At 38.3% G+C, this 18329-nt stretch overlaps 1 protein-coding gene across 2 annotated transcripts; it reads right to left on the bottom strand.

Moving 5' to 3' along the window:
- Positions 1 to 62: 62 nt before the first annotated feature.
- Positions 63 to 12572, bottom strand: lmbrd2b (LMBR1 domain containing 2b). Of its 2 annotated transcripts, none has more exons than XM_067423838.1 (18): positions 12445 to 12572; positions 11004 to 11221; positions 10807 to 10919; positions 10608 to 10706; positions 7814 to 7981; positions 7514 to 7724; positions 7303 to 7377; positions 7104 to 7217; positions 6850 to 7033; positions 6587 to 6768; positions 3082 to 3215; positions 2890 to 2995; positions 2693 to 2790; positions 2508 to 2611; positions 1603 to 1649; positions 1417 to 1531; positions 1164 to 1290; positions 63 to 544 (listed from the first exon to the last, which is right to left on the bottom strand). In XM_067423838.1, the coding sequence occupies exons 2-18, from the start codon at positions 11175 to 11177 to the stop codon at positions 481 to 483; spliced, it is 2115 nt and encodes a 704-aa protein (XP_067279939.1). In that variant the 5' UTR covers positions 11178 to 11221; positions 12445 to 12572; the 3' UTR covers positions 63 to 480. The 2 variants fall into 2 exon arrangements, with proteins under 2 accessions (XP_067279939.1, XP_067279938.1); XM_067423837.1 differs by having other exon boundaries at positions 12360 to 12496.
- Positions 12573 to 18329: the final 5757 nt, after the last annotated feature.

Genomic DNA, 18329 nt, shown 5'->3' with positions numbered 1-18329 from the left:
ATATATATATATATATATATATATATATATATATATATATATATATATATATATATATATATATATATATATATATATATTACACAAGATGAGAAACAGTACTGCGTTAAGCTAAATTCTGTTTGTCTACAGTAACTTTCATGGCTCAGTGTTCTGACTATTCAACTTTACATTAGCTTTGACTAACTTCTTGAAATTGAGTAAAGAAACTGAGCAACAACAAAAACTCCCATGTGTCACATGCAGCAGTCTGAATGCCTGGCACTTCAAAATGAGTGTGTGCATTTCTCTATGTGGCTTGTGAGTTTACCAGGACGCATGCAGATAACTACACTGCATTACAGGATACAGGAAGTTGACAATGTTTAAAATGAGAGGGACAGACCACACCTGTATAGATGAATGTTTTTAGAGGTAAAATTTGTCATATTTTCACATATTTCAAGGCGGTGTTTATGAACCAAAAAAAAATAATCCCCATTAAACATCATCAAAGATTCGGCTTTGAGAAGAAGACATTGAGAGGTACCTTCCACCGGCATGTCTGTGGGGGAAAGAAAAAGACAAGTGAGCGCATGCAGAGGAGAAGAGCACAAATAAACCTCATGACAATAGAGTGCTGCAAGTTCCATCGTCCCAAAGTCAATGGGTTTTTGGTTAAACACCTGAAAACACAATCTGTGGTTAACACAAGCTCAAGATAGTTTTACAAAAAAAAAAACCCTTTAAGTGCCTTAAAACTATTACTCGATAACAAGCAGCTAAAATGGGACTGCAGGGGGCCACTGAACGTCATCAGACCCAAAAGGAAAACTCATCTACTCACTAGTCCACTTTTACAGCCTTGTGTGTTTATAAATCACACTCTGGCAAACCATTCTAATTCAAACTTTCAGGGAAAATGTTTCAGTAAAGAGTTGTCAGAAGCTTCGTGATGACAGTGGTGTAGTTTATAGCCTGTGTTTAGCTTTATATCTTCCAATTGCATTTAGGCTTTAAAATTCATAACAGTTTTGTTAATTTGTGGAGATTTATCATGATGGACAGGTGTGTATGAGTCATAAACTTTTGTTGGTCACAGAAAAAGGGGAACCAGGGTGAACTTCTGGGTTGGCCTATGAAATTCTGTCATGACTGCAGCCCTCAACAAAACTCGATCTAACCTGCCAGGCTCAGACTGCAAAGGATCATCAGTGAGTGTTTCAGCATTGAAGTCCAAAGGCTCAGCGTCTTGCAACAACTCAATGCTGTCTCGCCCTGGCTGGTCGCTGCTACGCGTGTACTTGGCCTCTGTGGAAAAATAATAAAAAAAATAAATAAACTGGATGACATTCCAATGCCTGCTTCTTTTTGGAATTCACTTAATAACCAATAATACTACTTCAAGGCACACGTCTTATTGGGCATTAAACATACGTCGGTTTGTGTTCGAATTTAGGGTTTCGGCGTAGTTGGTTTCCTTCATCTCAGACATGGAGGTTCGGTTTCTAGCAGCAGTCTCATCTCGCTGAACATAACGCTCTCTCCATTCCTGTCACAGGGAAACATACATTTAAACACTGGAATAATCATATGCAGTATGAATTATATAAATAATCTTACTCTTCGTCTGTTCTCCCCATCTTCTATTCTTTGCCTTTTTCTTCTTTCTGTGCAAAAGACAGAAAGTAAGTAAATTATTAAAATATGTCACATACATTTCCTTGGTCAATGTCGAATGGGACCATATTAAATGTCTGTGTTTGTGTCAGTTGTGACCCGCCCTCTGACGCACTAAGGTTTTCACCACTGCAGATAGCAGGGCTGTAGCAATGAGCAAAATTGATTTCTGTCTGAATCACCATTTATTTATGTTTACATCTAACCATAGCAACCACAGGAGACAGTCTAACCTTTTTTTTTATACTGCCGGATGAGATACGCTACAAATGACATCTCTCATCTTAAAAACCATTTGATCAAAATAATTTTTCTTAAATGTATGTTTAAAATTTGTTTTGTAGATAAATATAAATTGAGCCTGTGTGAATTTATTTGATATTAAAAGAACAATACAAATGAATGAACCTACAACTTTTGAACAGTTTTTTTAAACGTTTTCAAGAATTTTGTATACTTTTTTTCCAGCAAAGATGCATTAAATTGATCAAGTGACAAAGAGAAGTGTTTCTTTGTAATGTGTCTTTATAATTATAATGTTATAAAGTATTATTGGTGTTTCTTGAGCAGCAATAATTAAGCAGCAAATCAGCATATTAGAATGACTTCTAGCATGAAGGATCATGTGACATTGAAGACTGGAGTAATGATGCTGAAAATTCAACTTTGCCATCACAGGAATAGATTACATTTTAAAATATATTCAAAAAGAAAACTATTCTTTTACATTGTACTATTTCATAGTATTGTTGTGTTTACTTTGGTTAAATAAATGCAGCCTTGGTGAGCAGAAGAGACTTCTTTATTACTCAGACCAAACTTGCATTTATATTGTATATACTAGTCACCTCTGCGCAGGAGTTCTCTGCCTTCATCTATGAGGTCAGAAGTCAATTCGTTCTCTCCCATGAACTGCTGGAAACCCAGGAGGTTCAGACAGCGTGTGCCAAGACTGGAAAGGAAGTGAGATAGTATTAGTCGTATTAGTATTAGTAGTAATAGTATTATTTCATAGATAGTATTACACACCCACCTGAAGTATGTAGCAATACATAGAATAACGATCAGCATGGGGTAATATATGTAGAAGCCGTTGGCAATGAAGGAAAGGACCCGCATGGAACCCATGATCTACAACATTAGAGAAGGTTAATTTAATGCTTGAAAAGGGGGCATTCTGGGGCATTTAAGGCTTGATCTCTAAATTTCATATAATAGTAATAGACTTACAGAAGTGTATGCAGTCTGCTCCTTTGCTTGGTGGGATATGGCAGAATCCATATGAATCAGTCCCAGGAAGTTTAGACAAAGTGGGGGAGTCAAGCGGCAAAAAAGCCTAATAAACAACACACAGGCTTCATTCTTTATCAGACAAAGACTGATGGCAATACAATTAAGTTTACTGCTATCTGTGAAACGTACATGCCGCTGAACTGAAGGCTGTAGGCATCGGTTTGGTGATGTGAGGCCAGGTAGTAGTAGTTGAAGACTCGGATGCGAAACACAGTGGAGTAGACACAAGTGCAGAGGAAAAAGATGGTAATAAAGCACGCCATCTACAGGCCAAAATGACAATATTAGGTTGTGTTTCAGCAAAACTCACAGACAGAAACCCAGTTAGACTGTCAGTATAAAATAACTGAGAAAATAGATCAAATAAAAGTAATGATTTTAATTACAATTTAAGAAGAGAAGTTCAAACTGATATCTTTACATTTACTTTCTTATATGAAGAAAAATTATTATATTGTATACATTACAAAAATATATACGCATACAATTAAAGCAATTATAAAATTAAAACCTTGGAAGGAAAGTAATACTTTTATTCAGCAGGGATGCATTAAATTGAAACAAAGTAAAATAATTTATAACTTTTATGTTACATAAGATTTCTATTTTAAATAAACGCTAAAAAATTATAAAAAATACTGGAAGAAATCATAAGCGTTTCAACAAAAATATTAAGCAGCACAACTGTTTACAACATTGATAATAAGAAACTGTTCTCGTTCAGAAAATAATCATATTATCATGCGAGACTGAAGACTGGAGTAGTGATGCTAAAAATGGAGTTTTTCCTTCACATGAATAAATTACATTTCAAAATATATTAAATAAAAAAAACGTATTGTAAATAGTAATTTTACTGTGTTGTTGGATCAAATAAATGCAGCCTTGATGAACATAAGCGAATGAAATCTTACCAACCTCCAACTTTTGAATGGTAAGGGTATTGAGTATAATTGAGTTCAATGACATTACCGGCTCTCCCATCTATATTTGTACCAATTTATGAAATTATCGCTTAGACGTAATCTGCTAAATCTGACTTTAAAGGAATAGTTCACCCAAAAATGAAAATTCTGTCATAAATGAATCACCTTTATGTTGCTCCAAACTCGTAAGACCTTCGTTCATCTTCGGAACACAAATTAAGATATTTTCTGATGAAATCCGAGAGCTCTCAGGCCCCTTCATAGACTGCAATTTCATTAACACGTTCCAGGCCCAGAAAGGTAGGAAGGAAATTGTTAAAATAGTCCATGTGACCCCAGTGGTTCAAACTTAATTTAATTAAGTGACGAGAATACACACACACAAAAAATTAAAAAAAAAATCACTTTATTCAATAAACTTCTCTCATCATCTGGGCCAGTCTCCTACGGTGCTGATGTAGTAAATACAGTGCAGCACTTTAGAAGCGCTACATCAGAACGCCGGCTTACCGTTGGCCGGCGCTGTTCAAGTGAGCACCACAACACGTGTGTTATGCTGACACAGGTGCTTGCCAATGGAGATCCGCCTTTCTGCGTTAGAAGTGCAGAACTGTTTACGCTACGTTATCAGCATAGGAGACTGCCACAGACGAAAAGAGATTGTTGAATGAAGTCGTTATTTTTGTGTGCAAAAAAGTATTCTAGTCGCCTTTCTAAAATTAAGGTTGAACCACTGGAGTCACATGGACTATTTTAACAATGTCTTTACTACCTTTATGTACCTTGAAAGTGTTCATTAAATTGCCTATGGAGGGGCCTGAGAGCTTTTAGATTTCATCAGAAAATATCTTAATATGCATTCTGAAGATGAACAAAGGTCTTACGGGTTTGGAATGACATGAGGATAAGTAATTAATGACAGAATTGATTTTACTTTTTGTGTAAACTAACCCTTTAAGGAATGAAGATATAAAAATATAATAAACATTAAAGACCCTGTAAAGTCAAAATGAAATATGTGATCTGAGTTTGTCACACCACAGAAAAATGTTATTAACCACCGACAAATTTAAATGATAATAAAAGTCACTATAATGCCATACATGTTTGAGCCTCCAGAGCCAGAAACAAACTAAGGCCGGTTTCACAGTCACACTGCACACGTTAGCAGGGTGCGAGAAGCGTTTTTTTTTCTTCGCCGCCCATGTTAACAGATTAGAGCACTCACACGGTTTACTAATAATACTCACCGTTAATAATCACACAAATTATTAAACCCAGAGGCATATTAAGGTTACTTTTATCATGTAAACTACCTATACATGCATGTGTTTTTGGGACAGAGGGGAAAACGGTCGCATTTACAGCATATATGCTTCCCATCATAAATCAAAGCACGAGAATGACAGTGTCGGAAGAGAACGAGCCACGGTTCATCTGCGCGAGACGAACGCTGCCGGTGTGAATGCACAACAGCGCAAGGCTCCCGCTCTGCTCCTGCCCTGCCAAGGCACTGCTTGCACGTGCAGTGTGAAACCGGTGTTAGAGGACATTGACATATTCGATAACCAACATCACCCCCCTTGATCTGCAACAGAATGGTCCGTGCTTTTTTCCTCTCCGTTTTATGCAATTTAGCTAGTTATGTAACTAGCATAAACGTAGCCAAGTAAAGTTAGGCTAGCAATAAATAACAAAGAATAAAGAGTATTTTGCCACTTTATAGTCACATATCAAACTAAAAGATATAATACAGATATTACAGATATAATATATACAGGTTTACAGATATAATAGTTGAAATTACTTGTCTAAGGAATCATATTGATGTAACTTAAAACAAAATCACGTTAGAGGGTTGCAGGATTTAGTTAATGTGGACTAATATAATGTTACCTGCTGTAATTATAACACAAGCACACAAGGAAACTTATACTCATTGGTGGGCACGTAACATTATTGCGGATGATGTTTGCACCGGCTGTCGGCGAGACGGGACAATGAAGGCGGGAGATAGTTGGTTCAGCCCCATTCACCAGTAACAGCGGATTATCAGAGAATCCCAGTTGTCTCCGACGAAAGTTTATAAAACTATCCTGTGTAAAATGATCACTACAGAGGCGGTTGTTGGTGGTGATCCTCAGCTCTCCATCAAAGTGGCTCTTTATAAAATGAATCCACCTCTTCTTGATATGATCGTTTTCGGATATTTAAATTTGGACACCGATCTGTTTTGTAAGTGACTACATCCAGGTAACGCATTTCCGCGACGAAGGCATAGCTAGCTAGCAAACTGTAGTTACTAATAGTACTCGCGATTGAGTACTCGGCAAACTGTTGCAATCGTGCTCTAGTTATGAGCCTCAGAGGCGCCAGTGCGTCATCAACAGTATGGGCGAGGCCAAGCGCAGAGGCTCCAGTGCGTCATCGAGCCACCGTTTTAGCCACGCCTAGAAAATCCGGAGCACAGCAATGGTGAAAAACTGTTTAACTGTCTAACTCCCCAATTTAGTACTTCACAGTCTTTGCAATGTGTTTTAGCAATACATTTCTAACATTTATAATGTGTTTAGAATTTTTTCATAGAATTGCCTTTACAGGGACTTTAACATTTTGCTTTTCTCTAAAGCTGCTAAAAGCGCTATACAAATAAATTTGTCTTGACCATTCCCTTTTTTTAGATTACAGAGCTCAAGTAGACGACTCACCTCAATGTACAGGTAGTTATAATCTCTCTCAGCAAGCTGGATAAACACTGCAAAGAGTGACAGAACGGGACGAGTGCTGAAGAAAGTGCACTCCGACCAAACCACAGCCACCGAAAAGAGCGACAAAACCACAGCCAGTATACGGAAAAACCACTGCTTCAGCAAACACTCCCAGTACCACTCTGGGTTGACAAAGAAACAAAAGACAGTAAAGGCAGGGTCAAAAGTGACACTTGTTTTTCTAGCTCTATTAGAGCACCTACCTACTGTGGGAGTATAAATGTAGCGTCTGAACCAGCCTACAGGTTCTGGAGGGGCAAAACTGTGAACGAACTGCCGAGAGGTGCTGGTTTCGTTCTTGGCAACGTCCTCAAGATGGAGAGCCTGTTCCAGCAATATCTGCCACTGAACTCGCGTGCGATTGTGCCGCTGCACTGCGTAGATCACCTGAGAAACCAGCTATCAGTATTATTCTCGAGCCAAATTCAGAAAAACACAGACAAGACACGAGTGGTACCTGCTTGTGTAGTTTCGAAAGGCTTCTTTCACTGGGGTATGCGTTTTGTTTATCATCGAAATCCTCATAGTCATCCATGTTCCTGCCCATTTTCTCCTGATATTCAACTGGACACTAAAAATAAAAAGCAGATTTCCACTTAAGAGTGGCATGATTGCTTCAATCACATCAATACATAAAAATGCAGTCGTCTTCTCACCTTTCGGAGAATGGTGTCCACGTTCTTCCTTAATGGATGATTATATTTGATCGATTCATTGATTTTTCTCACTTCCTATGATAAAAATACAAGACACAATATTGGCTGAATGGACTCAGATCTTACATTACCTTTCAAACACCAGCTCATCAAGACTTATACATTGTAAACAGATGTTTATTTACGGCGTATAAACACACGTGGCTTTCACCTCCATGACATCTTCTAGGTTCTCCTCTGAATCTGCCTTCTCTGTCATAAGCTTGGCTGCTTTGAAATAAGTCTTGATGAGGAGGTGACCCTGGCGTGAGGACTCCCAATATGAGCGGGGGATCTCAACTAGGCCATAGCCCAACAACAACACTAGAAGAAACAGACCCCAAGTGTTGGCCGCAGTGATGCCGATGGTTTGCAGCTCATACCTGGTGAAGTGATGTGGAAAAGAAGAGTCAGAACGGACAGAACATTGTGATGACAACTGAAGAATATAATTCTGGATTGGTTTACAGACCAGGAGAGGTGCCACTGAGGATGCACAGCCACATAGATGAGAAGAGAGCCGAAGATGAAAAGGTATGTGCCATAATAGATGGCATTCTCAATTAGGGCCGTCTTGATCTTTCCAGTAATGGAGAATCCTCCAGAGCGAGCATATGACTGCATGAATGGCAGAAGCAGCCTTGGAAGAGGAAACACTATTATTAATCACTACTCTTACAGGTATCACATTCATTAGCAAATATAATACAGCATAGTTATTTATGCATTGTTCAAACAAAAGGTTTACACATGGGGTGCTCAGGGCCCACAGGAAAAATTTTTTAAAAAACACTGTGAATATTGCTATGTAAAAAAGTGTGTAAAAAAAAGTGTTTATCTTCAGGTCATTAATATGATTATTACTAAATATAATTTTTTAACAATATTACTATTAAAACATCGCTGTAACAAAATTTGGCATTTAAGAAAAATAATAAATTATTTTATTTTACAGTTCAACTCTAAAATGTATGTATATTTATGGGAGTCTTAAAGGTTTAGTTAACCCAAAAGTGAAAACTATGTATTTTTTAAAAGCTACACTGTGAAACTTTTTTAGTTTACTCTTAGCTAAAAACATTTAGTTCTTTCAAAAATATTTGTGCTCATTAATGTATATTTACTTCTTTCAAGTAATAAAGTATTCTCATAAGTTTATAATATGCCATTGAAAATACATACGGGTGAGGGGTTCGAATGCTGGTCGCCATGTTGCCCCTCCGTCTTGAAAGTACATTAGCCAAAGAGGGACATACCCATAAATTCAAGCTTTGCCTTTCGCGTTAACACTCGATGGCACCGTGTTGAATGTGAAGAGGGGGATTGCCATGTTAATCTTGGACTTAATTGGCCACCGTAGGAGTTTTTAATTTGCTTAGAAAAGTGCCACGTTTTATGTCATCATACTTGATTGTTCAACTATTTGTGTAACTGTATTTAAATCGGGAAAACGTGGAGGTGTTTGGTCGCTTCTAACTTGATCTTTGTTTGGTACCATAGTGAATGAACTGGGCTTAGTGGGCTAAGCTAAATGCTATCAGTATATCACCGCGCGTCAGAGCGATTCATTGCACGCACTGAGACGAGAGAGGTATGTATCAACTCGTCATAGTTAAAGGTGTGATGAATTGAGGAATCAACTTTCCCTAGAGCTTTGATATATAAAAGGTCATGGTAATACAAGAATCTCCTGTAAGTTTCAGAGCTGAAAACTTCCTTGTTAGTCAAAGAAAAGCTTTTATAGACACCAGGCTCAGCAAACGGTCCTGTGCTTTATACTGACGTCAGTGTGCGACGAAACACCGCCTCTATGGCCCGTCTAATCCATTAGCCCCGCCCACCGACTAATGTAGGGCTCATGCTAGCTGGTCAACAACAAATTCATGTGGAGGAAGATTAAGATATTGCGCTATTCCTGGTTGTGGAAGAACACAGTCGCTGCATAAGCTTCCTTCTGATCCTAATATTAGGAATGAGTGGTTGAACTTTATTTTTAATGAAGTTCCAGCTCACGTGGGGAAATACATATTCACTTCAGTTCACTGCGGGATCGTTTGTAAACAAATCTTCGGTCGATGCTGGACTTGGATCCGATAGGAATGGTGCAGCACACCATGTGAGTAAAACGTGTTTTTATATGTAATGGTACCGCATTGTTATAGATCGTTTTGCTTATGTGTACGTGTCTAACAGAAAATACCTCAGCACGCTGGACTCAGACACGTATGGGCCAGGGAACGCAAAGCCCGGCAGGCTGAGGAATCTTATTATATTCCGTTTTTGTTCTGCTATTCTCTCTCTCCCTCTCTCTTGTTGACATCTGAAGGGCGGCGTACGCGCCGAACGAACGTGTATGTGTGCGCGCGTGGTTCGCGCTTATATCTTCCGATCTTGCCGGCTATGTGTAATATAAAAATAATAGTCCAATTAATTGCGTGTCGATGAGAAATAAAACATTGAGTTTGTTTGATAAAGACATTTACGAGCCTTGCGATTGAGAAAATCATTCTGGTCGTTGCTTCCCCCTCATTCTCTCCTATCTCATGTCACTGAACTGACAAGGGAGTTTAAGCTCATTAAATATGCAAATCTTATCCAATCCTACCCGTGTGCGTTTACTTCAAAGTCTCCAGTGTGTCACACCCATCAGAACCCAGCGTTTTGGAGAGAGCCTCAAAACCAGTGTAGCCTATTACTTATTAGTTATGATGTTTTTGAATGTAAAAACCACACGATTTGTTGACCTCAGTATAATTTTTTTTTAAAAAGCCAGTTCATGACACCTTTAAGGGAATAACATAGTTTAATATGAAAAAGCGGTGAAGTATCCCTTTAATTTATTAATTTTCAAACATTTAACCATCAAGATTTTGTGGCAAACTAAAGTTTCTCTTTTCTGACACCCAAAGGGTTAGTGTAACGTTGCATTCCCAAATGATTTCTTCAAAGCATATGAGAATCGATGAGTTTGTGTGGAGCAGCATTTACTGCAAAGTGAGCCGCTCACTGAAAACACTGGATCATGAGCTGATCGTGTGTAAATTAATACAGTGGTGAAACAATCTGAAACACGCAGTGCATATATATTTATTTAATGAATCTTTTGCAATAAAAAAAAGAGCACTTTACCAAATTGCAATTTTGGCTTCATTTCAATTACTTCTGCAGCACTACAATAGACTGACTTGAATAGTAACAGTGACAAATAATTATCAGAAAGATTTAAGATGCCATTATCAAGTTTAAAAAGGGTAAAGCTTTCTCACCAAGTAAGACACTGTGAGGTCCAATAAACAACCCTCCAGAACACTGGCATGATGCCATCTGGAATGTAGCTCCATGGTTTATAGCACACATGCTCAGTGCTTTGGGAAAAGAGACAAAATATATGTTCAAAAAAGCATGCAATATAACAGTACAATCAGAATAAGCCTAACTGAATACTTGGGCTGCTGTTGAATTCACCTTTTACTGGGTGAGACAGAGGTATTTGGAGTCGTCTGGTTTGACAGGACAGGGCTCACAGAGGGCGTCTGGGCATGTGCGTCATGATCAATTAAACACTGCTTGTAGATTGTCTGAAAATCAATTGCACAAGTTGTTGGAGTTGCATCAGGATTTAACAGTACTGGACAATTTTATAGAGCAGGAGCCATACTAACCGTGCTGACATCCAGGGGAAGAATAAAGACGATGAGAAAGCACAAATACCAAGCCAGCAGTGTGCCAAAGAGAACCATGCGCTGCTGCTTTTTAAAGTCACCATAGCGATGTAGGAGAAAGAGAGCCAGGAAAAAGACAACCACAATCTCTATTCCCAGTGCTGCCCCGCTCATAGTGCAGGCCGCACTCTGCTCACTCTTCCTGGGACTAGGAGCAACTGCAAACAGAGAGAGGCAAAACCAAATTGACAAGATTCAGTTTAAAAAAAACATAAAATAGAAGTTTGAGAGACTTCAAAGGGCTCCTCTCTTATTTTTAATAGTCAATAGCCTTTATTTCATGTATTTCATTTTGGACCAAAAAATTATGCACCACAACAATTATGAAAAATGTATTTTAGCAGATTGTTAATATTTTATATTTGATGTTAATGTGATTCAATGGCAGTATGGTTAAAAAGCATATACTTGTAAAAGCAGTTGACACAGAAAGTTTCAGTTGATTGATTCGATTGTTGTTTGACATTAATGGAGTGTTTTATGTGATTACAAAACAAATGTGCTCTCAACAAGTTAAAAATGCTTCTTACAAAATGTACTTATGTGACTGAGCATTCAAGCTATTTAACAGCTAACAATATGCATCTCAGAGACCCTTTGTTTGTCCTCATTTGAGCATAAATGGTAATTATCTGTCATTTCTTGAATCATTCACGCCTAACTAATCTCACTAGTACGCAGACAATCAAGTTAGTTAATGGGCGTTATTGGCAAGTGCCAGTGCTGATAGCAAATCGACTTATTTCCGCGATTCAGTTCTTTTCGGACAGAATCGGTTCTTTTGGACTCTGACAATCAAGTCGTAAACATTTCTACTGCTATCACTGGTTCAAAGAATCATTTAAATGCCTCAGACTGATTCGGTTCAATTCATGAACAACTCGCTCAGGCTGCATGCATTTCCCAAAAAGCATCCCATTCCTGGGTATGCTTTTGGAATTCTTTCGATGCTTTTAGAAAACAGGAATCGATTAATCATCAAACTTTATGCTAGTCTCATTGTAAAAAACAAAACAATGTATAAAGGAACGTGTTACAAACGATTCAACCAATTCATCAAAAAGATCCGATTTAAAGAACGATATGATTCACGAATCGGACATCGCTAGGATAAAAACATACGCATGAATAACACACACGCCTGCTAAATAACTTACAATTAATTCCTACTTATACACACTTGTTTCACGTCAAAGCGTGCTTTAATCGCAACCGATCTGTCAAACACAATCTCCAGCTGATCTTTTGGGCAGTGCCCGTGTTTTGCTCTGAATCATGGGATCGAGTTCGCCTTACCTCAGATCTGCTTCAGAGAGATGTGATGCAATAAGCTTATATCCTATTCCATAGACACATCTATATGCCTAAATTATAAAATTACCTTGACAAAATCCACATTTCACTGATTTCCAGAAAATCACAAACGTCACGCCTCTGACGCATCAAATGGGTGGCGGCTTATTTTCTTCTAGTTTTACAGGCAAGACGCCATATATGAATATCGCCAACTACTGTGCGTAAGTGCAAATAACACTAAAATGCATGATAAAATAGAATGCTAAAAAAAAAAAAAAAAAAAAAAAAACTATTTCAGATGTTCAGTCTTTCTAGGTCACACTAAAAATATGCCTTCAGTAACCTAACTGTAGCCTAATTGTAATTTGAAAAATTAAATGTTAATATTGTAAAATTATTCTTAAATGTTCACAACATAGCCAGTGGATTAGATGTTCATGGACAGTTGTTTATTATTCTCATGAGAAAAACTGCTCAACACATTTTAGTACATTATGAAAACACACAAGTATGCACAAAAGTAGGCTATATTGCAGAGAGATATACTTTCTGTGTCATTTACAGCACAGATATGTCTTTTTTGCTGCTGATATGGGTGCCATTTCTGCTGCAGTGTCTAAAGTGGACACATTACATCAAGGCTATTTATATCAAAATGATTTTGGTAAGTTTATCTTTACTGAAACCATGTCTGTTTTTTATATTATATATTATAATAAAAATATATTCATAAATTAATAACTCAACCCTGTCACAAGTTTACAAAACAATGAGAAATTAGTTTTTTTAGTGAAAAAAAGGTCACTGCTCCTTATGTAGTGTTGGAGAGTAGACCGTACATGACAGCAATGAAATAATTACAATGCATATACTTATGGATTATTAAAATACATTTTTGAATATAATTAGGGCCCAAGCCCTGAAAGGGCGCAGAGCCCTATTGTTCTTCTAAGGATTATTAGGGCCCAAGCCCTGAAAGGGCGAAGAGCCCTATTGTTCTTCTAAGGATTATTAGGGCCCAAGCCCTGAAAGGGCGAAGAGCCCTATTGTTCTTCTAAGGATTATTATTATTATTATTATTATCTTTTCGCCTTTTGGGCATTTTTGGGGCCCTTCCCATGCTCGAAAACTCTTGAAACTTTGCACACGCATCGGAATGCGCGGCCAACAGGGTCGGGCAGAGGCCTTTGCCCCGGGCGTGGCAGGGGGGCTCAACAGCGCCCCCTTGATAAACTGGGTCTATATATTAAACACACTTGCACGTACATGTATGAAACTCGGTACACTTATAGATCTCATCGGGCCAAACAACTTCCGCACTCATAGTCATAAGCTTTGCCCAACAGGAAGTGAGCTATTATGGGTTGTTCGGAAAACGCATGCTCTGGAATTTGCGATACTCCTCCTAGACGATTCACCCGATCAGCACCAACCTCGGTCAGCATGAAGTCAACACACTGAGAATGCTAAATTGCAAGCAACTTTTTGATATCTCAAACGGTTTGGCCGTGGCGAAGAGACAAATTTATGGCGAGAAAAGGGAAACAGGAAGTGTGTTATAACTTTTGCATACATTAATTCATTTTGATGAAACTTCAGCTGTGTGTTCGTTGTAAGAGGCCGATCACATGGATATGACTTTTGTGAGTCAAAGTTATAGCGCCACCAACTGGCAGCAGGAAGTGTGTCACTTTTGTCCAAAGTGGGGGGGTTAGTTTTATCTACATTCACCAAACTCGGTATATATATTGTACATTTCGAGCCAGACAACTTTCTAATTTACAGTCATTAGCTCTGACCAACAGGAAGTCAGATAATTTGGTTGGAAGATAACAAGAAGTGGCAAAGCGAGCTCTGAGTTTTTACCTTCTCCTCAAAAGTGATTCATTCAATCTCCTCCAAACTCGGACAACATGAAGTAAATATACAGAAGATGCTAAAATGCAAACGGTTATTGGATATCTCAAACGGTTTTCCCGTAGCAAAAGCCTAAAAAACACAAAATAAGAACACAAGTTCCTGGTTCATAAATAAGGCTATACTCCCACCTGCTGGTTATTCTCTATATCACACTGTTGTTTTTTTTGTTTTTTTTTCAACACTTATGCTCTCACTTAAATGACCAGTAGAGGGCAATATTGTATAAGTTTTCAAGCAAAAAAAACTTACCTCTGTGTGTGTGTGTGAATGGTTTTCTAGCCTGGTGGGGACTTAAACCTGAATGCACACAGACTCATGGGGACTTCTCAATGGGTACAAAAGCTTATAAATCAGACAGAATGAGTTCTTTTAAAAAGGTGAAAATGCAGAAAGTTGTGTGATGGGAAGGTTTTGGGGCAGGAGCAGTGTAGAAGGACAGAATATATGGTTTGTACAGCATAAAAACCATTACATCTATGGTGAGTCCCCAGAAAAAGATAGTGAACCAGACATGAGTGTGTGTGTGTGTGTGTGTGTGTGTGAGGGGTGGGGGGTGAAGGGGGGTGTTGTGGATGGGGGGATGGGCTGAGCTGATTTGAGTTGCCTGCAGCATACTTCAGCATTACTACTGTGTGTGTGTGTGTGTGTGTGTGTGTGTGTGTGTGTGTGTGTGTGTGTGTGTGTGTGTGTGTGTGTGTGTGTGTGTGTGTGTGTGTGTGTGTGTGTGTGTGTGTGTTGTTCTAGCCTGGTGGGGACTTCAACCTGAATGCACACAGACTCATGGGGACACGTCACTGTAGGGGCCTAAATTGAGGTCCCAATGGGTACAAAAGCTTATAAATCATACAGAATGAGTTCTTTTGAAAATGTAAAAATGCAGAAAGTTTTGTGATGGGTAGGTTTAGGGGTAGGGGCAGGAGGACAGAATATATGGTTTGTACAGCATAAAAACCATTACGTCTATGAGTCCCCAGAAAGATAGTGAACCAGACATGAGTGTGTGTGTGTGTGTGTGTGTGTGTGTGTGTGTGTGTGTGTGTGTGTGTGTGTGTGTGTGTGTGTGTGTGTGTGTGTGTGTGTGTGTGTGTGTGTGTGTGCGCTAAAAAGATTACCTCTCAATGCTGTGCTTTGGCCTGCATTAAAGGATAAAACATATTATTCTGGGTTTGAATAAAAAAATAAATGTATAAAACCAGTTTATTTGTAGGGCATTGACAATATTGTTTTATATAATTAGCTAAATAATTGTGTTAATACAAATAATTATTAATAAAACATATAAATATTTTAAAAAAATTACTAACAAAGGAAAAAACACATTTAATTGTCTTTTTCAACAAAAAGTAATTGGTGTGTGTAACTTAAAAATGAGAAGATTAATGTTTAAGGACAAAAATGATAACCAATGAGCTACCGGTATATAGAATAACCAGAAGTTGGGAGTGTAGCCTTATTCAGTAACCAGGTTGGACATGTCCTAGGGAACACTGTTTTGAAGATAAAACTATTGTTGTTATTGCAAAACAGTGTTTTCAGACAGTGAAATAAAAACAATGTTCTCTCACTGTTTAGATTTTGTGTCTGTCATTCCCCTCCCCCCTCACTCTCCCTCTCTCAGGATCACTCTGTGTGTGTGTGGAGGGGGTCTCTCACTCTGTGTGTGTGTCACCTTTACTCTTGTGTTTTCATAATTTAACCCTTTCATATCATAGGCTATCACAAATATCTATCACTTTATTGTGAAAAATAAGTAAAAAACAAAAACATATATTATATCTTTAATTAAATACTGGTCTTCTGAACTTACAAAATTTTGAGCTGCAAAAAATATATTTGCACATAATTGAAAGTGATGTCCTAATACTTTTAATTGTTTTCTAAAACATGGGCTTTAAAGAAGGTCATGTGCTGTGTTTGCAAAGATCACGTATGACACCTCTTTAAACTAATTATTTATTGATAGAATTCAAATGGATAAAAAAAGTTAATTTCACATGATCTTATTAAAGTGCCTGTTTATAATAAACTTCCATAAATTATATGCACGCATATTACTCTTACCTGACACTGATATTAAAATAATTGTTGCGGTCTCTGTGATTTGGCTTAATTTATTTTTAAGAGAAGTGTAAGGATAATACAACTTCAGCATTTGGACAGTATTCTGCACTCATTTGAAATTGACATTTGACATCATCTGACATAAAATTAATGAATAAAATGTAATTGATCTCATAGATGTGACTTGTGGTTCCTGGTCATAGCAGCCCCAGTTGCTGCAGTTAATGAGGTGAATTCAAATGACTTTGACATAGTCCCTTTATTTATTTTTTCCCATATTAAATGCCTATTGGCCTGCTGTGCACAGGTAAGCTGATGCCACCGGGGTTGCGGTGCCACCGGCTTGGGCCCGTCATCGCTGCTCGCAGCTTTAATTTGTTATTATTATTTATTATTATTTTTTTACGCGACTATTTGGGCATTTTTGGGGCCCTTCCCGTGCTCGAAAACTCTTGAAACTTTGCACACGCATCAGAATGCGCGGCCATCAGGGCCGGGCTGAGGCTGGGACCCGGGCGTGGCAGGGGGGCTCGACAGCGCCCCCTAAAGTGGGGTCTGAAAACGTGGTCTATAAATCAAACCGACTTGCACGTACATATATGAAACTCGGTACACATATAGAACTCATCGGGCCAAACAACTTTCGTGCTCTAAGTTATGCGTCAGCCCAACAGGAAGTGAGCTATTAGGGGTTGTTGAACGCATGCTGTGGAACGCATGCTGTGGAATTTGCGATACTCCTCCTAGACGATTCACCCGATCAGCACCAAACTCGGTCAGCATGAAGTCAAGACACTGAGGATGCCAAATTGCGAGCAACTTTTTGATATCTCAAACGGTTTGGCCGTGGCGAAGAGACAAATTTATGGCGAGAAAAGGGAAACAGGAAGTGTGTTATAACTTCTGCATACATTAATTCATTTTGATGAAACTTCAGATGTGTGTTCGTTGTAGGAGGCCGATCACATGGATATGACTTTTGTGAGTCAAAGTTATAGCGCCACCAACTGGCAGCAGGAAGTGTGTCACTTTCAAAATTGCTTTAAATCCCCATCTTATTTTCACCCGATTTACTTCAAACTTCATCAGTATAATGTCAAAACATGGCAGATATAGACATATGAATGGATTCCTGATTCTTGAAATACTGTTGTCATGGCAACGTGTCAAAGTCTAATAATCTTTTTATGTGTTTTTGAGACTCTTAGCATGCTTGAAATTGCATGAAACTCAACACACACATCTGACATGCTGTCCAGAAGATGCAAGCAAAGATTCAGAAACGGGCGTGGTAGAGGGGCTCAATAGCGCCATCTTTTGTCCAAAGTGGGGGGTTAGTTTTATCTACATTCACCAAACTCGGTATATATATTGTACTTTTCGAGCCGGACAACTTTCTAATTTACTGTCATTAGCTCTGACCAACAGGAAGTTAGATAATCTGGTTTGAAAATGAGAAAAAGTTGAAAGCGAGCTCTGAGTTTTTACCTTCTCCTCAAAAGCGATTCATTCAATCTCCTCCAAACTCGGACAACATGAAGTAAATATACAGAAGATGCTAAAATGCGAATGGTTATTGGATATCTCAAACGGTGTTCCCTTAGCAAAAGCCTAAAAAACACAAAATAAGCACACCAGTGCCTGGTTCATAAATAAGGCTATACTCCCACCTGCTGGTTATTCTATATAATCACAGTTTTTTTTTTCTTTTTTTTTCTCAACACTTATGCTCTCATTTAAATGACCAGTAGAGGGCAATATTGTATAAGTTTTCAAGCAAAAAACCTTGCCTCTGTGTGTGTGTGTGTGTGTGTGTGTGTGTGTGTGTGAATGTTTTTTTAGCCTGGTGGGGACTTAAACCTGAATGCACAAAGACTCATGGGGACTTACCAATGGGTACAAAAGCTTATAAATCATACAGAATGAGTTATTTTGAAAATGTGAAAATGCAGAAAGTTTTGTGTGATGGGTAGGTTTAGGGTAGGAGCA

The sequence above is a fragment of the Pseudorasbora parva genome, chromosome 18, assembly GCF_024679245.1.
Source record: "Pseudorasbora parva isolate DD20220531a chromosome 18, ASM2467924v1, whole genome shotgun sequence".
Classification (NCBI taxonomy): domain Eukaryota; kingdom Metazoa; phylum Chordata; class Actinopteri; order Cypriniformes; family Gobionidae; genus Pseudorasbora; species Pseudorasbora parva.
The sequence above is the reverse complement of the archived record's forward strand: the minus strand, read 5'-3'. Positions and strand labels throughout refer to the sequence as shown.